This window comes from Trachypithecus francoisi, unplaced genomic scaffold (assembly GCF_009764315.1).
Source record: "Trachypithecus francoisi isolate TF-2019V2 unplaced genomic scaffold, Tfra_2.0 Lachesis_group1, whole genome shotgun sequence".
Taxonomy (NCBI): domain Eukaryota; kingdom Metazoa; phylum Chordata; class Mammalia; order Primates; family Cercopithecidae; genus Trachypithecus; species Trachypithecus francoisi.
In genome coordinates this window covers 150,506,784-150,531,524 of record NW_022681454.1, presented here as the reverse complement: position 1 = coordinate 150,531,524, position 24,741 = coordinate 150,506,784, and the positions used below count along the sequence as shown (strand labels likewise).

Sequence of the window (24,741 nt, the reverse complement as noted above, 5' to 3'; positions counted from 1 at the left end):
GAGGCTGAGGTGGGAGGATTATTTGAGTCCAGGTGGTTGAGGCTGGGAGATAACAGTGAGGCCCTGTTTCAAAAAAAATAAAACAAAACACACAGTCTATGTCTTTTTCACATAAAGTATTTTGTAATTGTCAAATAAAATAATAACAAACTCATCCACCAAAAACCACTTAATGAAAATATGTCAGAAATCCTGCATTATTTTACAGATCTTTATACATGAACATACATTCTTCAAAATTTTTTTATTCTGAACAGATGTCAATATGTCTGTAATTTTTGAAGACATTTCAAAAATACTGCCTATGCAAAATAATAGTAAACTTCTAAGTTAACATAGAACCTAGTTCTGAAAACTGAGAATATTTCATGTTGTATATATCTCCCTTTTAAAAACTAGAATTTTTCTTTAACTAAAACCCTTCCTGCTGAGCTTCATTAGTGGCCATTCCAGGCAGGTCTAGGTGTTAATTATCTTCTGAAGCTTAACGGAAGTGCTGGGGAATGATCCTAGCCATAGACTGAAGGCCTGTGTCCTCCTGAAATTCAGCTATTGAAATCCTAACCCCCAATGTGAGGTACTGGAGGTGGGCCCTTTGGTGGGTGATTAGGTCATGAGGGCAGAAGCTTCCTGAACAGGATTAGTTCCCTTACAAAAGAAACTTCAGACAGCTCCCTCACCCCTTCCACCATGTAAGAACACAGTGAGAAGACAGCTATCTTTGAGCCTGGAAGAATTCCTCACCAGATACCAAATCTGCCAACACCTTGATCTTGGACTTGCCAGCCTCTAGATCTGTAAGAAATGAATTTCTGTTATCTATAAACTACCCAGACTATTGGCATTTGTGCTATAGCAGCCCAGATTGACTAAGGCAAATGGCTTCTCAATGGGCTCCAGAAGAAGGAGAATGGCAATATCATTGTTCTCATCAAAAAGACGGAAATGGGAGAAGTCCAGTTCATACTTGCACCACTCACTCTTCACAAAGTTTTCAGAAAGCACAAAGACCGTTTTGTGGCTCTTTTCAATGGAGTCAATGATATTGTCAATGATCCACTTGCCAGGAATGAAGTCCCGCTTATGAAGACACAACTTGAAGGGGGAATTGAAGTTCTCCAGCTCCTGGACCATGAGGTTCTCCACCCAGTAGGCATCCCGCTCACTGTAAGAAACAAATGCATCATAGCAGATGTCCCTGCTGGGAGCTGGGGGTTTCCTTTTGGGTCCAGGCCCACATCATTTTCATGTACCACAGGCCTTGGAAACGGTGGCACAGGACCCCCATGAGCAGGATCAGCAGGAACAGGGCACAGCACATGCCAGACACCAGTGCCACCCTATGGCACTCCAACACCAAGAGACGGACGTCATGAACCTGTTGGCATGCACATGGGATGGAGAGTCACACAGGTAGTTTTCTGGCCAACTGATAAGAATTTTGGCCAGCGCTTGCTGCTCCTGAGTGAAGGAGAAGAATTCTCAGGAGCAAATGAAGTTGTTGCCACCAGCTTCCAAAGTCTTCAGTGTGTGAAAAGAGTCAGGTTGCCCTTTAGAGAAAGTTTTCTTTTCCTGCTTCTTCTCAAAGAGGGAGAAAGCATCTGGCAGAGTCTTCAACACGTATCTGAAAATGTAAAGTTCTTTAAGTTGCAGCTAAATAAAAGTTTATAATGCTCACATCTAGTAAGCCTCATATCTGGGAAACAGTTGGTTAAATTGTGAATTTTTGTATTGGATAAATTCAAGTATTCTTCCCTTTCTGAACATTGATAAGTGATATGTAAAGAACCAAGTATATGCTGACCAAGATCAAGGTTAGTCAGTTTTTCTAGAGTAAGCAGCATTTTCCAGAACTTGTAGATTATTTAGCATGAAATTCAAGGTGTGTAGGGAGCTTCAGGCTTCCTTATGGACTGAATACTTCAGTTATTCTTCAACCATCAATTTTTCACTGAGATCTAAGTATCCTGATGATTTTGAATATTGCAACAGAGGATATTCTATTAAGCAGATCTTGACACTTTCAACCTGAAGATCTTTAGTCAATACAAAGGAAGAAGCATGTCTTTAAAATTCTGTCATCATCAAAAATTCCTGTAACCGAGCTCTGTTGTTATTATAGTTTCTATTGGGCCTGGTCTGTTCATGGGATCTCAGCCATCTCATCTTCCATTTTCCTGAACTGCACAGGCTTCCAGCTTTATCTCCAACATGTGATTTGCAAATTCTCTTACTTGATTGCTTCAGCTTATCTTAATATTAGTTTTTTGATAATGAGTCTGACTGTAAGGTCCTCTTTTCTTCCTTTTATTTCATATGAAGAACAGTGTTTTCCACTTCCAAATACTTTTAGAAACTTGAAAGATCAACCAAAACCCCTCAGAGTAAAGCTGACTGCTTCATATGTCAGCTCACATGACTGATCTATATTTATTTCAGGCTTTTTAGTTCATATGTCTGGGGATTAGAAACATAAATTTTAAGTTAGTTCAGAACAGAAAGTCGGTAAAATATCCTGTTGTTTTTAATTAAGAGAACTTGTATATATTTCATGAATTTAAATTTGGAAAAATGGAAAAAGAAAGAGAGAAAGAAACTTTTCCTCAAGTCTCTGATGGACTATCCCAGAAGTACAGGGCCAGACTGTAAGGATGATAGACAAGGTTAGTTGTTAAGGGATAGATCCAAATGCACAAGACTCCCGAAGACAAGGCAAGTAGTTTTCACCTGTTGTAAGAATTCTATCAGGCTATAGAAAAGGTCCTTCCAGATTCACACACGTCTGCTAAGTGTGACTGGATGTAAATCCCATGGGGGCGGGGATTTTGTTTTCTTTTATGCACTGAACTATTCTCATCACTAAGAACATGGCAGGCACTCAGTGAATACTTGTTGAGTGGTGGATTGCCTTGCCTTTTCAGAATATGGGCTAGGCCTGGAGGAATGGAGTATAAACATCTGAAGTGGCCATTGCAGAGACAAGACTTCAGGGGAGAGAAGCCTAGACCAGGCCCCTTGACTGACATCTTGCCTCCACCGCACAAGAGCTGACTTCATTTAAAGATGGGAATGAATAAATATAGTGCACTATTTTCACCCACGTAGTCAAGCAAAACCATGAGTGACTGGTATCATTTTAATATCTATAAGGGTTATATGGCCTTTCAGACCACTTCAGAGAAGAATATGAAAAGAAAGCAGAATTTTATCAAGTTCTAACTTATTTGGAGCACCTTGAAAATGTGTTAAAGTATCTTAGCCTGGCTCACACCTTAATCCGAACACTTTGGGAAGCCGAGGCAGGTGGATCACCTGAGATCAGGAGTTTGAAACCAGCCTGGCCAACATGGTGAAACCCCACCTCTACTAAAAATACGAAATTAGCTGGGTATTGTGGTGCAGGCCTGTGTTCCCAGCTACTTGGGAGGCTTAGACAGGAGAATCGCTTGAACCCGAGAGGCAGAGGCTACAGTGAGCTGAGATCGCACCACTGCACTCCAGCCTGGGCAAGACATAGCAAGACTCCGTGTGTCTGTCTGTCTCTCTCTGTCTCTCTCTCTCTCTGTGGTAAGCCAGTCTGTGTAGGGGTTGCCAACTTCCATGTAGATGGAAAAACAATGAGTCATGATATGATTCAAAGTCGGGAGCAAGCTGTGTAACCACTGTTTTCTTTTCATTCAGTTCCTATTATTAAGTATAACTAGAGCTCAGTGTGGACTGGTCAGGGTCATAGACAAGAGTCCTGTCAGCTTCTCACCCAATATCGCTTGCCAAGTATCTAAGAAAGAATTCCCCAAATTACATACAAGGATGTAATCATTTCCTATTGTTGCATAAGAATCTTTCAAAGCCTGCAAGGTTGCTGTCCTATTGGGCAATTATATGGACAGTCTTATTCACTCCAAAAAGTTTCTAGGTGCAACCTCTGGAAGATGTATAATTAGTATTTATATTAATATTTTGTGTTAAATAATCTGTGGATACTTGATTTTTAAGACTTGTCATGTTTAAAAGAATTTGGCCTATAAGAGTCGCTTATCATAGCAACTTAAAATGTATACTTTGGAGAATTTCAGTTCCAAAATGGTGGCATACTGGCTTCATTTTCCTGTCCACAGAAAACTCAAAACAAATAGACAGTACAGAGATTATCACCAGCAATATCCCAGAACTCAAATATGAGGATGAGTCAGTTCCAGGGGCCACAGACAAGTGAAAAAACCTGGAATAGATTAAGAGAATCAGATTTCTACATCCACGATGCCCCTCCCCACAATCTGCCTGTCATGAAGCATGGGAAAAATTCCTCCCAACTCACAGTTTCTACCCTGGAAAAAGTGAGATAGAGGTAGACAATCAGCTTCCCCATCACCTTGAGTTCCCTAGCAGGAGACCTGTACCTGCCTCAACCCACAGAAAACATCACAAGTGCCTGAAGAGAGAAATATCCCTGCAAACAGCAAAAGACAAGGTGAGAGGTGGGACTACCTTGCCTAGCCCAGGAAACTCTGTTCTGTAATTAAGCCTAAGGAGACGCCAAATCAGAGTGACTGTTGAGCAGCACCCACTGTAGGAAGTACTTTCCACAGGTCCGTTGGGCATGAACCTCTAGCCAGCCTTCCCACATTGGCAAGACATCCCCACTGGGACTTCTTCCATTTGGGACTCGCAGCACTCTGATTCTTTGCTAGAGCTGAGGCAAACCTGTGCTTAAGGCATCCTCTAGCATCAAAAAGGAGGCAACAACTTAGTGGTGGGGGAAACAAGAAATTAACAAGTAAATTACAAGGAATCTCTAGGCAAATATACCAAGTAAAAACCAAAACAAGCCAGAAAAGACTGGAATAAATAACAAATCCTTCAATGCAAAGACATAGATGTATATCCACAAAAAACAACAGCAAATAGGGAACCAAAACCTCCCTAACTGGACAAAGCAAGATACCTGTAACAGGCCCTAAGAAGATGGCGATACACGACCTCTCTGACAAAGAATTCAAAATAGCAATTTTAAGGAAACACAGTGGCCTTCAGAATAACACAGAAAAGCGATTCAGAAATTTATCAGAGAAATTTAAAAAAGAGACTGAAATAATAATTTTAAAAATCAGGTAGTACCATTCAGGACATAGGCATGGGCAAGGACTTCATGTCTAAAACACCAAAAGCAACGGCAGCAAAAGCCAAAATTGACAAATGGGATCTAATTAAATTAAAGAGCTTCTGCACAGCAAAAGAAACTACCATCAGAGTGAACAGACAACCTACAGAATGGGAGAAAATTTTTGAAATCTACTCATCTGACAAAGGGCTAATATCCAGAATCTACAAAGAACTCAAACAAATTTACAAGAAAAAAACAAACAACCTCATCAAAAAGTGGGCAAAGGATATGAACAGACATTTCTCAAAAGAAGACATTCATACAACCAACAGACACATGAAAAAATGCTCATCATCACTGGCCATCAGAGAGATGCAAATCAAAACCACAATGAGATACCATCTCACACCAGTTAGAATGGCAATCATTAAAAAGTCAGGAAACAACAGGTGTTGGAGAGGATGTGGAGAAATAGGAACACTTTTACACTGTTGGTGGGATTGTAAACTAGTTCAACCATTATGGAAAACAGTATGGCGATTCCTCAAGGATCTAGAACTAGATGTACCATATGACCCAGCCATCCCACTACTGGGTATATACCCAAAGGATTATAAATCATGCTGCTATAAAGACACATGCACTCGCATGTTTGTTGCGGCACTATTCACAATAGCAAAGACTTGGAATCAACCCAAATGTCCATCTGTGACAGACTGGATTAAGAAAACGTGGCACATATACACCATGGAATATTATGCAGCCATAAAAAAGGATGAGTTTGCGTCCTTTGTAGGGACATGGATGCAGCTGGAAACCATCATTCTTAGCAAACTATCACAAGAAGAGAAAACCAAACACCGCATGTTCTCACTCATAGGTGGGAACTGAACAATGACATCACTTGGACTCAGGAAGGGGAACATCACACACCGCGGCCTATCATGGGGAGCGGGGAGGGGAGAGGGATTGCATTGGGAGTTATACCTGATATAAATGATGAATTGATGGGTGCTGACGAGTTGATGGGTGCAGCACACCAACATGGCACAAGTATACATATGTAACAAACCTGCATGTTATGCACATGTACCCTAGAACTTAAAGTATAATAAAAATAAAAAAAAAATCAAACAGAAATCTTGGAACTGAGAAATATGTTTGCTGAAATGAAAAATTTATTAGAGGCTCTCAACAGCAGAATAGATCAAGCAAAGGAAAGAATCAGTTGGCTTGAAGATAGGCTATTCAGTATCACACAGTCAAAAGAGAAAAAAGATTGAACAGGAATAAAGATTACCTAAAAAACATGGAAGTGAGCAAATCTAAAATGTATTGTTGTTCAAGAGGTAGTTGAGCAAGAGCAAGGGATGGAAAGCGTATTCAAATAAATAGTAACAGAAAGCTTTCCAAAAATTGAGAAAGATAGAAATATCCATGTAGAGGAAGGTCAGAGAATACCAAACAGATTCATCCCAAATAAGACTACATCGAAGCATAAAATAATCAAACTCCCAAACGTCAAGGATAAAGAGAGGATCCTAAAAGCAGCAAGAGAAAAGAAGCAAGTAACATATAAAGAAACTCCAATTCATCTGGCAACAGACTTATCAACGAAAACCATACAGGCCAGGAGGGTGTGCAACAACATTTTCAATGTTCTGAAAAAACCCTGCCACCCAAGAATACTATAATTGGAAAAGCTATTCTTCAAATATGAAAGAGAAATTAACTCTTCCCAGACAAACAAAAGCTAAGAGAATTCACAACCACCAGACCTGTCTTACAAGAAATGCTAAAGGGAGTTCTTCAATTTGAAAGAAAAAAAAAACAATAACATGCAAAAAGAAAACATTTGACAGTATAAAACCCACTAGTACAAAGACAACCCTAGAATACTCCAGTGCTATAATTATGGTATGCAATCCACTCAAAACTCTAGTAGGAAACCTATAAGGCAAGTATATGAAAAACAATAATAGCTATAGCGACCTATTTAGAGATAGGCAATATAAAAACATGTAAATTGAGAAAAGAAAAGTCAAAATGTGGTGGGTATTAGAGTTAAAGTATAGAAGGTTTCTTTAGTTTGTTCTCTGTTTCTATTCTTTTTTTCTGATCTAAGATAAATTGTCATCCCTTTAAAATAACTTGTTATATCTATAAAACATTTTTTGTAAGCCTCATGGTGACCACAATGCAAAAACCTGTAATAGATACACTAAAAATAAAAAGCAACAAATTAAAACATACTACCAAAACAATCACTTAACCACAAAGGAAGACAGTAAGAAAGGAGTTTAAAAAGGAGAACACACGCAGCAAAATAGCAGTAGTAAGCCCTTATCAATAATAACACTAAATGTAAATGGATTTAATTCTTCAATTAAAAGACATAAAATGACTGGATAATGAAACAAGATCCAACTATAAGAATTCCACCTCATCTATAAAGACTCACATAAACTGAAAGTGAAGTGATGAAAAATGATATTCCATGTAAGTAAAAACTAAAAAAGAAAAAAAAAACCAGGAGTAGCTATACTTAGATAAAATAAAGTAAAAAACTATAAAAAGAGACAAATAAGGACACTATATAATAATAGAGGGGTCAATATGGCAAGAGGCTATAGCAATTATAAATATCTATGCACCCAATACCAGAGCACCAAAGTATATAAGGCAAATACTAATGGAGCTCAAGGGAGAGATAGACTGCAATTCAGTAATAGTAAGGGACTTCAATGGACAAGTCATGCAGACAGCAAATCAACAAGGAAACATCAGAATTAAACTACACATTAGACCAAATAGACCTAACTGACATTTGCAGAGCATTTCACCCAACTGCTGCAGAGTATACATTCTTTTGAATCAGTACATGGAACATTCTCCAGAGTCTACCATATTTTAGCCCACAAAACAAGTCTCAACAAACTCAAAAAAGGAAAAATCATATCAAGTATTGTTTTTGACCACAATGGAATAAAGCTAGAAGTCAATAACAAGAGGAATATTGGAAACTACACATACACATAAAAATGACAATGAAGAACTTAAGAAGAAAAAATTAAAATTTCTTGAAACAAATGAAAATGGAAACATGGCCGGGCGCGGTGGCTCAAGCCTGTAATCCCAGCACTTTGGGAGGCCGAGACGGGCGGATCACGAGGTCAGGAGATCGAGACCATCCTGGCTAACACGGTGAAACCCCGTCTCTACTAAAAAAATACAAAAAATTAGCCGGGCGAGATGGCGGGCGCCTGTAGTCCCAGCTACTCGGGAGGCTGAGGCGAGAGAATGGCGTAAACCCGGGAGGCGGAGCTTGCAGTGAGCTGAGATCCGGCCACTGCACTCCAGCCTGGGCGACAGAGCGAGACTCCGTCTCAAAAAAAAAAGAAAATGGAAACATAACAAATCCAAATCTATAAGACACAGTAAAAGCAATACTAAGAAGGAGGTTTATAGCAATAAATGTCTACATCAAGAAAGTAAATATACATCAAATAAATTTACCTAATGATGCACTTCAAGGAACTAGAAAAGCAAGAACCAACTGTATTAGGGTTCTCTAGAGGGACAGAACTAATGGAATATTTGTATATATATGCACACATATATATATTTAAAATATGTATGTATATATGATGGGAAGTTTTTTAAGTTTTAACCCACATGATCACAAGGTCCCACAATAGGCTGTCTGTAGGCTGAGAAGCAAGGAGACCCAGTCTGAGTTCTAAAACTGAAGAACTTGGAGTGCAATGTTAGAGGGCAGGGAGCATCCAGCACAGGAGAAAGATGTACACTGGGAGGCTAGGCCAGTCTCTCTTTTTCACATTTTTCTGCCTGCTTATATTCTAGCCCACTGGCAGCTGATTAGATTATGCCCACCCAGATTAAGGATGGGTCTGCCTTTCCCAGTCCACTGACTCGAATGTTCATCTCTTTTAGCAACACCCTCATGACACACCCAGGATCAATATTTTGCATCCTTCAATCCAATCAAGTTGACACTCAGTATTAACCATCATACTAACCAAAAATTAATAGAAGGAAAGAAATAATAAAGATCATAGCAGAAATAAATGATATTGAGACTTAAAAAAAACCATATAGAAGACCAACAAAAAAAAAAGTTGGCTTTTTGAAAGATCAAGTCAACAAACCTTTAGCTAGACTAAGAAAAAAGAAGAAATAAATAAATAAAATTAGAAATGAAAAGGGGGACATTACAACTGATATCACAGAATACAAAGAATCATTACAGACTAGTCTGAACAATTATATACCAACAAATTGAAAAACCTAGAAGAAATGGGTAAATTCCTAGACACATGCAACCTACCAAGACTGAATTGTGAATAAATAGAAAATCTCAATAAACCAATAACAAGTAATGAGACCAAAGTCACAATAAAAAGTTTCTCTCAAAGAAAACCCCAGGACCTGATGGCTTCACTGCTAAATTCTACCAATATTTAAAGAACTAATACTAATTCTAGTCAAAGTCTTCAAAAACAATTGGTGAGGAGGGAATTCTTCCAAACTTATTCTACAAAACCAGCATTGTCCTGAGGCCCAAACCAGAGAAGGACACAACAACAACAACAAAATCTACAGGCCAATATCACTGATGAACATAGACACAAAAATCCTCAACAAAATACTAGCGAACTGAATCCAACAGCACATTAAAAAGATCATTCACTATGATCAAGTGGGATTTGTCCAAGGGATGCAAGAATGTTTCAACGTAAGCAAATCAATATATGTGATTTGTCACATTAACAGAACCAAGAACGAAAACCATATGATCTTTTTAATAGATGCTGAAAAAGCATTTGATAAAATTCAACATCATTTTATGATAAAAAATGCTTCAATGAACTAGGTATAGAAGGAATATAACTCACCATATATGACAAACCCACAGCCAATATCATACTGAATGGGGGAAAATGGAAAGTCTTCTCTCTAAGACCTGGAACAAGACACAGATACCCACTTTGACAGCTTTTATTCAACATAATACTGGAAGTACTGGTGAGAGAATTTAGGCAAGAGAAAGAAATCAAGGGCACCCAAGTTGGAAAGGAAGAAATCAAATCTGGCTTGTACACAGATAACATGATCTTATATTTAGGAAAAACTAAACACACACACACACACACACACACACACACAAAGCTATTAGAACTAATGAACAAATTCAGTAAAACTGTAGGATACAAAATAAAAAAATCAGTAGTGCTGAGCACGGTAGCTCACTTCATAATCCCAGCACTTTGGGAGGCAGAGGCAGGCAAATGGCTTGAGCTCAGGAGTTCAAAACCAGCCTGGGCAATATGGTAAAACCCTGTCTCTACCAAAAAAATATAAAAATTACCTTGCAATGGTGGTATGCACCTGCAGTTACTTGGGAGGCTGAAGTGAGAGGATCACTTGAGCCCTAGAGGTGGAGGTTGCAGTGAACTGAGATCACACCACTGCCCTCCATACCAGACCCTGTCTCCAAAAAAAAAAAAAAAAAAAATCGGTAGCATTTATATATACTAACAGTGAACAATCTATGTGAAAAAGAAATAAAGAAAGCAATTTCATTTATCCATACAAGAAAAATCATAACATACTGGAAAAAGAAGTTAAAGAGAACACACATCAAAAAATGGAAAGATATTTCACGCTCATGTATTGAAAGAATTAATATTGTTAAAATGACAATACTACCCAAAACAATTTATAGATTCAGTGCAATCCCTATGAAAAGACTAATGACATTCTTCACAAAAATAGAAAAACAATCCTAAAATTTATATGGAACCACAAAAGACTCTGAATAGCCAAGGCAGTCCTGACCAAAAAGAATGAAGCCAAAGGCATAGCTCTATCTGGCTTCAAAATATACTACAAAGCCATAGTAACAAAATCAGCATGATATTGGCATTTAAAAAAAGACACACAGACCAATGGAACAGCATGGAGAACCCAGCTATAAATACACACATTTACAGCCAACTAATTTTTGACAAAGGCACCAGAGCATACAACGGGGAGTGCACAGTCTCTTCAATAAATGGTGCTGAGACAACTGGATATCCATATGCAGAAGAATGAAACTAAACTCCTATCTCTTACCATATACAGCAATCAAATAAAAATGGATTAAAGACTTATTTCTAAGACCTGAAGCTATGAAAGTTCTAGAAGAAACCTTTAGGGACCACTCTAGAACATTGGTCTGGGCAAAGAATTTTTACATAAGATCTCAAAAGTACAGAGAATCAAAGCAAAAATAAACAAATAGAACTTCATCAAGCTAAAAAACTTACACACAGCAAGAAAAACAACCAAGTAAAGAGACAACTCACAGAATGAAAGAAAATATTTGCAAACTATCCATTGACAAGGGATTAATAACCAGCATACATAAGGAGCTCAAACAACTCCATAGCAAAAAAAAAAAAAAAAAGCCTGATTAAAATATGGGAAAAAGATATGAATAGACGTTTCCTAAAAGAAAATATACAAATGGCCAATGGGTATAGGAAAAAATGTTCAATATCATGAATCATCAGAGAAATGCAAATCAAAACCACAATGAGATACCATCTCACCCAGTCAGAATGGCTTTTATCAAAAAGACAGAATATCAGAGCTGGTAAGAATGTGGAGAAAAGGGAACCATTGTATACTGTTGGCAGGAATGTAAATTAATACAGCCACTATGGAAAACAGTATGGAGGTTCCTTTAAAAACTCAAAATAGCCAGGCACAGTGGCTCACGTGTGTAATCGCAGCACTTTGGGAGGCCGAGGTGGGTGGATCGCCTGAGATCAGGAGTTCCAGACCAGCCTGGCCAACATGGTGAAACCCCATCTCTACCGAAAATACAAAAATTAACCAGCCATGGTGGCAGGTGCCTGTATTCCCAGCTACTCAGGAGGCTGAGGCAGGAGAATCGCGTGAACCCAGGAGACAGAGGTTGCAGTTAGCAAAGATCATGCCACTGCACTCCAGCCTGGGTTACAGAGCCAGACTCTGTCCTAGAAAAAAAAAAATTAACTAAAAATAGGCCAGGTGTGGTGGCTTAGACCTGTAATCCTAGCACTTTGGGAGGCCCATCTGGGCAGATCACTTGAGGCCAAGAGTTTGAGACCAGCCTGAGCAACATGGTGTAAGAAAACCAGTTCCCATGAGGCTCTGGTCTCATGCCATTGCACCACATTGTCCTCATGCCCTTCAACCTCTGTCACCATCTGCTGACCTCGTAGTTACTCCTCTTACTTTCTGAAGACTTTAGGACCTGCTCAGAGTCTTCTTCTTCTCAAGATCTTCCAGGAGACCCAATGCCTTCAATGTTCCCAAAGATTACCTACCCAACACCCTGGCTGCTCAGTTCCTTTACCTCCTCCCCTGCAGGGATCTTCTCCTCTATGCCACTTCAGCCACGCCCTGTACTTTGTCATTACCTACAGTTAACCAGCCTTCAAAACGACTCATTCAAACTTCCTACATCTTGATCAGAGTCCACTGATCCCTCCTCTCTCCAATCCATTTGTTACCTCCATTCTTCTCAAACACTTGGTTCAAGTTAGAGCTCACAGCAGAAGAATCAGCAGATCCCTGGGTTTCCCATTCTCATAGCATACTATAGGGAGTCATACTTGGCCCCCAAATTGCTAATTGCAAAAGAGAGATATCTGACCCCTTTTTATAGGGAAAAAAACCATCGTGAGTGTTGCCACCAGATGGTCTGAACATGAATGCCAGCTGCCAGGTATGCTGGAATGAACTACTTCAGGGAAGTTCAGACAGTGCACAGCTCTTCCTACTCACTTTTGGAAGAGCTCCCGGGCTTCAGAATCTCCATATCACCTTTGCCAAAACCAGAAACCCTCTTTCCAGTGGTGTTGGTGAACACAAGATTACAGGAGAGGGCTTTACCTCATTCTCAATTTTCCTGCCTCTTCCCTGTTCTTCTATATGAACAATTGATGTTTTCTTAATATACCTAACGTAAAATACTGTACAAGACTCTTCAAGCCCTCCTATCCCCAATCAGATTGCTTCTTCTAAAGCTCTACCAAATAGAAATTCTGGAGCCACCACTGTCTCTTTTCCTTATGTCCCTATATGACAAAACCCCCAACCTAAAAGAACCCTGTGACCTGCCTTCTTAGAGGAGACCAGGCACTTTACTGCACTTCTTGAGCCAGCTCTCTTGCAATTCCTGCAATGCTTTCTCAAGTTTACTACACTCTTGTCCAGCCACTAGCAGCCTCTGCCTCCTCATACCCTTTCCAGGAATGACTTTATTGCTTATTTCACAGAGAAAATTAAAGCCATCTAGAGAAATTCTAACTTCCCAGACCTGAACTTCTACCCACACACCCCCTCCACCCTCCTACCACAGTAGAAGAGGGGACCTCAGAGGATGCTTGGTACCCACTTGTCCTATGTAGATGTTATCTAGATGCTCTGCTTATTATCCCTCCCTTTTCTCTTGTGTTCTACTATTCCATCTTATCCAGACCATTCCTACCAATATTCACACATGCTCAAGTTTTCCATATTTATTTTTAAAATGAACAACAAGCAAAAAATCTTTTTGGTCTCTTTCAAGCTTCTCTCTTTCTCTCTCTCTCCACTTCACAGCCCAACACCTTTAAAGAGTTTTCTGTACCTACTGTCTCTATCTCCTCTCCTTTTACCCAGTCTTCCCTCTATTCCAGTCTGGCTTCCACCCCATCACTCCATCCAAACAGCACTTGCAAAGGTTACCAAGGACCACTGCATTGCTCACTCCCCCAGACAATTTTTGGTCCTGGTGTTATTTAACCTCTCAGAGCAGATGTGATTAGCCACTCCTTTCTTTTTCTTTTTCTTTTTTTTTCTTTTTTTTTTTTTTGAGACAAAGTCTTGCTGTGTCACCCAGGCTGACTGGCTCATCAGCTCATTGCAACCTTCACCTCCCAGGTTCAAGCAATTCTCCTACCTCTGCTTCCCAAGTAACTGGGATTACAAGCACGCACCACCACACCTGGCTAATTTCTTGTATTTTTAGGAAAGATGGGGTTTCACCATGTTGGCCAGGCTGGTCTGGAACTCCTGACCTCAGGTGATTCACTCCCCTTGGCCTCCCAAAGTGCTGAGATTACAGGTGTGAACCACTGCACCCAGCTGGCCACTCCTTTCTTAAACATTCTCTCCTTTTGCTTGTATGAGCCCATATATTTAGTCTTTCCTTTAAACCCTCTTTTTCAAGGTTATCCTTCCCTGCCCCATTTCCCAAGTCTAGGTCCAAGGCCACTTCTCATGGGCTGCTTTCTTCTTAATGAATCTCATTTATGCTGTCCATAACCCAATAACTTTCCAATTTAAATCTCTTGCCCAAATATCTCACCTGAGCTCCAGATCTAGATAGGCAACTGCCTACTTGAGACATTTGTCTGCTTGGGTGTCTCAGAGCATGCACATTCAATATGTCCCAATCTGAGCTCAAAATATTTTTTGCCAGGTGTATTAGTCCTTTTTCACACTGCTGATAAAGACATACCTGAGACTGGAAAGAAAAAGAGGTTCAGTTGGACTTACAGTTCCACATGGCTAGGGAGGCCTCAGAATCATGGCAGGAGGTGAAAGGCATTTCTTACATGGTGGCAGCAAGAGGAAATGAGGAAGATGCAAAAGCAGAAACCCCTGATAAAACCATCAGATCTCATGAGACTTATTCACTACCACGAGAACAGTATGGGGGAAACTGTCCCTATGATTCAAATTATCTCCCAACAGGTCCCAGGTCCCTCCCATAATGTGGGAATTATGAGAGTACAATTCAAGATAAGATTTGGGTGGGGACACAGAGTCAAACCATATCATTCTGCCCCTGGCATCTCAAAATCTCATGTCCTCACATTTCAAAACTAACAGTTCCCCAAAGTCTTAACTCATTTCAGCATTAACTCAAAAGTCCACATCCAAAGTCTTATCTGAAACAAGGCAAGTCCCTTCCACCTATGAGTCTGTAAAATCAGAAGCAAGTTAGTTACTTCCTAGATACAATGGAGATAGAGGCATTAGGTAAATATAGCCATTCCAAATGGGATAAATTGGTCAAAAGAAAAGGGCTACTGGCCCCTTGCAAGTCTGGTCTGAAATCCAGCAGGGCAGTCAAATCTTGAAGCTCCAAAATGGTATCCTTTGATGCCATGTCTCACATCAGGGGGGTTCCCATGGACTCAGGCAGCTCTGCCCCTGTGGCTTTGCAGGGTATGGCTCCCCTCCTGGCTGCTTTTATGGCCTGGTGTTGAGTGTCTGTGGCTTTTCCAGTTGCATGGTGCAAGCTGTTGGCAGATATACCATTTTGGGGTCTGAAGGACAATGGCCCTCTTCTCACAGCTCCACTAAGCAGTGTCCCAGTAGAGACTCTGTGTCGGGGCTCCAACCCCACATTTCCCTTCTGCACTGCCCTAGCAGAGGCTCTCCATTTGGGCCCTGCACCTGCTGCAAACTTTTGCCTGGACATCCAGGCATTTCCATACATCTTCTGAAATGTAGGTGCAGGTTCTTCAAACCTCAATTCTTGACTTCAGTGCATCCACAGGCTCAACATCACATGGAAGCTGCCAAGGCTTAGGGCTTCCACCCTCTGAAGCAACAGCCCAAGCTGTACCTTGGCTCCTTTAAGTCATGGCTGGAGTGTCTGGGACAGAGAGCACCAAGTCCTCAGACTGCACATAGCATGGGGACCCTGCACCAGGCCCACGAAACCATTTACTTTTAGGCCTCTGGGCCTGTGATGGGAGGGGCTGCTGTGAAGACCTCTGAAGACATTTTCCCTATTGTCTTGGGGATTAACATTCGGCTCCTCATTATTTATGCAAATTTCTGTAGTGGCTTGTATTTCTCCTCAGAAAACAGGTTTTTCTTTTCTATCATATTGTCAGGCTGCAAATGTTCTGCTCTGCTTCCCTTATGAAACTGAATGCCTTTAGCAGCACCCAAGTCACCTCTTAAATGCTTTGCTGCTTAGAAATTTCTTTTGCCAGATACCCTAAATCATCTCTGTTAAGTTCAAAGTTCCACAAATCTCTAGGGCAGGGAAAAAATGCCACCAGTCTCTTTGCTAAAACATAACAAGAGTCACCTTTGCTCCAGTTCCCAACAAGTTCCTCATCTCTCTCTGAGACTACCTCAGCCTAGACTTTATTGTACATATTGCTATCATGCTTTTGGTCAAAGCCACTCAACAAGTCTCTAGGAAGTCCCAAACTTTCCCACATTTTCCTGTCTTCTTCTGAGGCCTCCAAACTGTTTCAACCTCTGCCTGTTACCCAGTTCCAAAGTTGCTTCCACATTTTTGGGTGTCTTTTCAGCAGCACCCCACTCTACTGTTACCAATTTACTATATTAGTCTATTTTCACACTGCTAATAAAGACATACCCAAGAATGGAAAGAAAAAGAGGTTTAATTGGACTTACAGTTCCACGTGGCCGGGGAGGCCTCAGAATCATGGCAGGAGGTGAAAGGCACTTCTTACATGGTAGCGGCAAGAGAAAATGAGGAAGATACAAAAGCAGAAACCCCTTATAAAACCATCAGATCTCATGAGACTTATTCACTACCATGAGAACAGTATGGGGGAAACTGTCCCCACGATTCAAATTATCTCCCAACAGGTCCCTCCCACAACACCTGGGAATTATGGGAGTATACCTCAAGATGAGATTTGGATGAGGACACAGAGCCAAATCATATCATCAAGGCTGATTTATTTCTGGTGTTCTGTATTTCAACATGAAGCTCCCCATCCATCCAGATGCATCTGCTGCAGCTCTTAGTCCTGCTGATTTTACCTTGAATTCATCCAACTCTTTTTATTCCCACTGCTATCATCTTAGTTCAAGCTACCTCCTTCTCTCTTTCTTGGAGTACAAAAACAACTTCCTAAATGTTCTCGTCTACTGTGCCTTCTCTGTAGCACCTTCTCCACACTGCACTTAGAGTAGCATCATCTAGTTCAAATACAATGGGAGCCACATATGCAATTTTTAATTTTTTTATTATAATTATTTTGAGATGGAGTCTCACTCTGTCACCCAGGCTGGAGTGCAGTGGCATGATTTTGGCTCACTGCAACCTCTACCTCCTGAGTTCAAGAAAATCTCCTCTCTCAGCCTCCAGAGTAACTGGGATTACAGGCACCCACCAACATGCCTGGCTAAGTTTTGTATTTTCACCATGTTGGCCAGGCTGGTCTCAAACTCCTGACATCAAGTGATCTACCCGCCTTGGTCTTCCAAAGTGCTGGGATTATAGGTGTGAGCCACCATGCCCACCCCCAATTTTTAATTTTTAATAGCTATATTTTAAAAGGTTGACAAGAAACAGGTAATTGGTTTTGGGGGGAGTGGGAGAAATGGGTTTTGTTTGTTTGTTTTTGAGACAGGGTCTTTCTCTGCCACCCAGACTGAAGTACAATGGCATGATAATGGCTCACTGCAGTCTCGACCTCCTGGGCTCGAGTGATCCTCCTGCCTTAACCTCCCGAGTAGCTGGGACCATAGGTGTGCACCACCACATCCAGCTAACTGTTTTGTTTGTTTTATTGGAGACAAGATCTCCCTATGTTGCCCAGTCTGGTCTCAAACTCCTGGGCTCAAGCACTCCTACCACTTCAGCTTCCCAAAGTGCTAGGATTAGAGGCATGAGCCATCATGCCTGGCCTAGTAATTGTTTTTATAAATAATTTTAAAATTGATTTTAATTACATTTAATCTGAAATATTTTTTCAAGATATAATTAATATTTTTAAATTAATGAGATATTTTACATTTTTTATACTAAGTCTTTGAAATGCTGTGAATATTTTACATCTCTACTAAAACTAGGAATATTTCAAATGTTCAGTAGCCATGTGTAGCTAGCAGCTACCATTATTGGACCATAAAGAATTAGAATGATCTTTTCACAATGCAAATCTGATCACTGCACCTCACCCCATGTTTATGCTTTTCTGTGGCATCTAGTTCTTAGGATTAGGATTCAAATGCTTAACATATTCTACAAGGCCCTCCAGGGTCTGTGGTGTGGATTCTACTTTCCTTTTGATCTCTGCTCCTTCTCTCTCACCATCCACATGCCAGCCACACTAGTCTTTCAGCTTCTCAGACATGCAGAGGTTCCACCTCTACCGATTCTTTGAATATACTATTCCCTCTGTTTTGAATGCTACTTTCTACCACATTCCCTTCACCATCACCAGTACCTCCACTATCATCACCACCACCACATCATTGCCATCAACTCCACCATCATCACCACCTCCATCACCATCATCAACTCCACCATCACCACCACCTTCATCACCACCATCAACTCCACCATCACCACCACCTTATCATCACCATCAACTTCACCATCACCATATCATTGCCATCAACTCTACCATCACCACTACCTCATCACCATCATCAACTCTACCATCACCACCACCTCTCATCATTACCATCAACTCCACCATCACCATCACATTATCACCATCATCAACTCCACCATCACCACTACCTCCATCATTACCATCAACTCTACCACCACCACTACCTCCATCACCATCATCAACTCCATCATCACCATCAACTCCACCATCACCATCACATTATCACCATCATCAACTCCACCATCACCACCACTTTATCACCATCAACCGCACCATCACCACCACCTCGATAATCACCATCAACTCCAACATCACCACCACCTTATCACCATCAACTCCACCATCACCACCACCAACTCCACCACCGCCTCTATCATCACCATCAATTCCACCATCAACACCACCAACTCCACCATCACCACCACCTCCATCATCACCAACTCCATCATCACCACCACCTTATCACCATCAACTCCACCATCACCATCACATTATCACCATCATCAACTCCATCATCACCACTACCTCCATCATTACCATCAACTCTACCACCACCACTACCTCCATCACCATCATCAACTCTACCGTCACCACCACCTCCATCATCACCATCAACTCCACCATCACCACCACTTTATCACCATCAACTGCACCATCACCACCACCTCGATAATCACCATCAACTCCAACATCACCACCACCTTATCACCAGCAACTCCACCATCACCACCACAACCTCCATCACCACCACCAACTCCACCACCGCCTGCATCATCACCATCAATTCCACCATCAACACCACCAACTCCACCATCACCATCACCTCCATCATCACCAACTCCATCATCACCACCACCTTATCACCATCAACTGCACCATCACCACCACCTCCATCATCACCATCAACTCCACCATCAACACCACCAACTCCACCATCACCACCACCTCCATCATCACCAACTCCATCATCACCACCACCTTATCACCATCAACTGCACCATCACCACCACCTCCATCATCACCATCAACTCCACCATCACCACCACCTCCATTACCACCAACTCCACCAGCACCACCACCTTTTCATCACCATCACCTCCATCATCACCACTGCCTCCATCACCACCATCAACTCCACCATCACCACCACCTCCACTAGCACCAGCATCACCTATTATAGACCATGCTCATTCTCTTCAGGCCCCCACCCAACTTCACTTCCCTCACTTTTCAGTCTAGAGATGTGATCTTTTCCTTCAAAGCATGTGGCTCAGTTTGTAGCTTTCTTCCTTCTTGTGTGATTAATGCCTGTCTCTCTCCATAACCAGAAATTTTGTTTGGTTTCGCTTACCATTGTCTCCTCAGTGATTATTCTAGTACCTCATATATAGCAGTTGTTGAGTAAATACCTTTGAATAAATAAATGAGTAAATAAAAGTAATTAGGAAATACAAAAGTGTAAAAATGGGACCTAGAACAGAGGGTGAAGGAAGAAGTCAGTAAACATTGTAGAGTTTGGCAGGTAGAATCCAAAGTAAGGTTGAGGATTGGAAGTCAATTACTTCTGTTGAGACCCTATCTTGAGCTAAGATCTCTTCTGGTTGTTTTAAGTGTTTTTGTTTAATCCTATAAGAAGTCTATGAGGCAGGTATTATCTGCATTTTAGTCAAGGAGGCTCGGAAGAGTTCACAAACTTGCCAAGTAACATAGTTGGGATTGGAACCTCCATTTGATTTCAAAGCCCACATGCCATGCATTTCACTAGAGCTCCATAAACCAACCTCCCATTCTTCATAATCTTGTTATTCCATGAGAGCATAATCAAACACTCAAATAATACAAAAGGCTGAATTTGGTGTTGTTTTTGAGACAGAGTCTCGCTGATTCACCCAGGCTGGAGTGCAGTAGCATGATCTCGACTCATTGCAACCTCTGCATCCTGGGTTTAAGCAATTCTCCTGAAAAGGCTGAATTCTTTATTTTTATTTATTTTTTGTTGTTTGTTTTGTATGTGTGTGTGCATGTTCCCATTTTGTCACATGGTTTCTTCATACAAATATTGCCCAAATGCATTGCACAATTCAGGTACGATTGCCTCAAATGAGAATTTTAAGTAACAACAAATCTTTCCTGAAACAATGCCATATACTATTTTAAGTCCAAGAAGGAAGTCAAATGATGATTGAGTAATGGCTCAAGTACAGGATATCACTCAAATGACAGTTGATTTTCTTTCCTGTTTAAATGAGGTTATGCATATAATGTGCTTAACAGAATGCTTGACACAAGGAATTCAATCGTTGTTAGCTAACATCATCGCCATCATCATCATCATCATCATCCCTGACCTGCAACATAGCAAGAACTCTTCATTGCAAATTTTTCATTTATTTATTGCATAATACTAAAATATAGTATCTTAAAAATATGCTATACTGGCTCTAAAGCAACAGTCTCCAACCTTTTCGGCACCAGGGACCAGTTCCACAGATCAGGGAGGTGGGGCGAATGGTTTCAGAGGCATTAGATTCTCATAAGGAGCACACAACCTAGATCCCTTGCATGCCCAGTTCACAATAGGGCTCGTGCTCCCATGAGAATCTAATGCTGCCACTGATTTGACAGGAGGCAGAACTCAGGCAGTAATGCTCACTCACCTGCCTCTCATGTCCTGCTGTGCGGCCTGGTTCCTAGCAGGCCACGGACCAGTACCCTGGGGTTGGGGACTCCTGCTCTAAAGGACCCACTATGAATCACTGCCATAAATCAGCTTCTGGATTGTCTCAAGGCAGCCATCAACTGTGGCTCACATGCCTCAAATCCAAAGCTATGTTCACTGATTCCCGGGGCTCAGCACAATTCAGTCATGCCTACCATCCACATTATGGGAGCAATGTAGTGTGGTTTGCAAGGGCAAATGTTTTGCGGTCAGACGACTTGGATTCAAATCTTAATTCTTCCACATGCTATCTTTATAACTGAGCAGATCTCACAAGACTCAGTTTTCACATTTATTAAATGGAGGTAATTCTTATCCAGAATATAGTGCCTAGAACCTGGTTAAATGCTCAGTGTTAGCTATTATTCTCAAGAAAGGCCTTAGGATTTAAACTGAGAACTTAGTTCCATCTCTGGTTTGCAGTGGGACCAGGAAGTCTAATCACATTGTTGATGGATCAGAATGAAAATAGTGGGAACATTTGTCCTGGGGAAAAGGAATATCATACAGTTACTTGCTCTGCTTGTAGTTAACATTTTATTTTTTGATTCAAGTGGTCACTGCCTTCAAACCCCCAGAATCTGCTGAGATTAGTGATGGCCTCACCAAGTAACTAGAGAACAGCAGGAGTAGTACCTCATCAACCTTGAGTATGCAAGGTTGGGTACAAGGGGGTCTTAGTCTACATTAAGCTTTTATTTTGTCAAACTGTTCAGATTGACTTTTAGAAGGTTAGGATGATGTCTGTTGATTAGGTTTTGTCTGTTGTGATAAATAACATTCCAAAGTGATAACATTTCTGATAACATGAAACATAACAAAGGCAGTATGTATAGTGGTTATGAATAGAGATTCTGAGCCATCCTGCTAACTGCATGATTTTGAGCAAGTTATCGTCTCTGTGAAATGGACTTCATAGGGTTGTTATGAAAATTTGGTGAGATGGCACATGTAAATTACCAACAGTACCTGATGTTTGTCTGTTTTTTGTTGTTTTTCTGTTGTTGTTGTTGTTGTTTGCCATTAAGGGTCTTTTATTTGTATTCATCACATCAGAGATCATCTCTTCCTAGGAAGCTTTTTAAAAATCCCCAGGTTGGAATAGGGCACTCCTTCTGGGTCCCTGACAATTTCCTCCAGGTTAGGGATCCCAAGGGGTCGCTGCCTTCCTAGGTCTCTGGCCTAGCCCTTGGGGCACACAGTCATCAAGAAGTGCTGGGGGGAAGTGAGCTCTTTATTTAGACATAGCTCTGCTGAGTGGAAAGTGGGCACCCGCCCCATTAACGCTTGCTGGCTGGTGGCTTCCAAGCACACCCCACTGCCAAGGCTCAGCTCTGCAGTCTGCCACTGCAGGTCCCTAGCACAGCCCCCAGGGTCCTTAAAAGTCATCATCATCACAGATGTCAAGGCACGCGTCAAAAGCCTCTCTGTTGCAGTTTCCATCAGGAGTGAAGGCATATTTGTGGAAGGTCCCATCTGCGCAGATGGCAATGACCCAGTTGACGTTCTTGGAAGTATTGCGACAGAAGGCGCAGATGCAAGCTGACTCAGCAGGCACAGTGAAGCTCGCCAGGCTCCACTGAGGGTCCACGTACTACTGCCCAATGATAGGCCCTTGCCCACGGCGAGCCAGCGCGGAGCGGCAGTTGAGGCGGATATCCTTGAGAGCAAAGATATGGACGGTGCCTTTATCACTGGAAGCGCAGAGGAACTTTAACGTGGCTGAAGTTAATGCAGTAGACGGTGGCAGGGTCAGTGCCTCGGCGCAGCTCTACCAGTTTCTCCTTGGATTGTGTGTCAAAGAGGTGAATAAGGGTACCCTTCTGGGAGGCTGAGGCCACTACAGTCCCTGGCTGGTTTAGAGACACACAGGCTATGTCACTCTGGTGTGCATTGATGGTGAACGGAGCAGACGAGGTGCCAGGCTTTGTGCTCGCCAGGTCCACAAGTTGCAGACTCCCACACTTGTGTCCCAGGAACACTAACAATTTCTTCTCCAGGCTGGGGCAGAGGTCACAGAGCCCCTTGGGGTTGTCCCAGGTATCAAACTCAAACAGCTTTCGGGGATTGTATGGGAAGGAGTACGCACAGATGCGGTTCTTCAGCACCATCACGATCTTGTCGTAGCGCATGCGCACAGAAAGCACTGGCTTAGTGAAGGTGAACTCCAGCACCAGCTTCTCTTTGGAGTCCTTGCCCTCCCGGGCATCGTCCCGGATCAGCACTGAGATCTCTGAGAACTTGGGGCTACTACTACCGCCCACCAAGACCAGAAGGTTGGTTGGTTGGTTTTTTTGTTTGTTTATTTTTGAGACGGAGTCTTGCTCTTTCACCCAGGCTAGAGTGCAGCGGTGCAATCTCGGCTCACTACAACGTCCACCTCCCAGGTTGAAGCGATTCTCCTGTCTCCCAGGTAGCTGAGATTACAGGTGTGCACCACCACGCCAGGCTAAATTTTGTACTTTTTTATTTTTTTTTAGTACAGACGGAGTTTCACCATGTTGGCCAGGCTGGTCTTGAACTCCTGACCTCAAGTGATCTGCCTGCCTTGGCCTCACAAAGTGCTGGGATTACAGGCATGAGCCATCATACCCAGCTGACCTTTTATTTAAAAGCATTTGTTTCTAAGATCATAATTCAATTGCCAGGAAAATTACCAGGTAATGATTGCCTCTAAGAAAATCAGTCCCTTGGCCGGGCGCGGTGGCTCAAGCCTGTAATCCCAGCACTTTGGGAGGCCGAGGCGGGCGGATCACGAGGTCAGGAGATCGAGACCATCCTGGCTAACATGGTGAAACCCCGTCTCTACTAAAAAATACAAAAAACTAGCCGGGGGAGGTGGCAGGCGCCTGTAGTCCCAGTTACTCGGGAGGCTGAGGCAGGAGAATGGCATGAACCCGGGAGGCGGAGCTTGCAGTGAGCTGAGATCCGGCCATTGCACTCCAGCCTGGGCGACAGAGCGAGACTCCGTCTCAAAAAAAAAAAAAAAGAAAATCAGTCCCTAAACTTGTCCCATCTCTAGCTCACTGAGGGTATAATCCCCAGTGCAGACCCAATATGAGATCACTGACAATTCCCTTCATTTTACTCTTGAAGAGAAAGACAAAAGTTATGAAGAAATTGTCATTTCCTGAGGGACACTCAGAGAAATAACTAGCCCAAGATTCTTTACGGGAATTCTACGTGGAAAGTGTTCACTTGGATTAATAAGCCCCTTTGGTTAAAAGGCAATTATATGAAGGAATGTAAATATATTGGGCTTTCAGTCATTCACACTTCACTTCAATATGAATTAGATCAATCATAATGTTTTCTTCTAACCAACTAGATGAGCTAAGTGTCTCTCAGGAAATGAGACTGTTGATGGCAAAAAGGGAGCAGAGGGCATTACCTAGCAGAGGTTCAGGTGGGACAGTGCAGGAGGAAGTATTTGGAAACAAGTTGGGGGTACATTCAGAAGCAGAGATATAGAGAAC

At 41.8% G+C, this 24,741-nt stretch overlaps 1 protein-coding gene and 1 pseudogene across 2 annotated transcripts; both read right to left on the bottom strand.

The window, feature by feature from the left end:
* Positions 1–161: 161 nt before the first annotated feature.
* LOC117086042 (toll-like receptor 2) lies at positions 162–2,500 on the bottom strand. The gene is given in 2 exon segments (XM_033215523.1): positions 162–1,228; positions 1,230–2,500. Coding segments are annotated over 2 exon segments (501 nt in total). The 5' UTR covers positions 1,322–2,500; the 3' UTR covers positions 162–819.
* A 19,781-nt stretch (positions 2,501–22,281) lies between these two features.
* Positions 22,282–23,570, bottom strand: LOC117086041 (annotated as a pseudogene). The gene has a single exon (XR_004438188.1). The product of XR_004438188.1 is annotated as a WD repeat domain phosphoinositide-interacting protein 4-like (transcript).
* Positions 23,571–24,741: the final 1,171 nt, after the last annotated feature.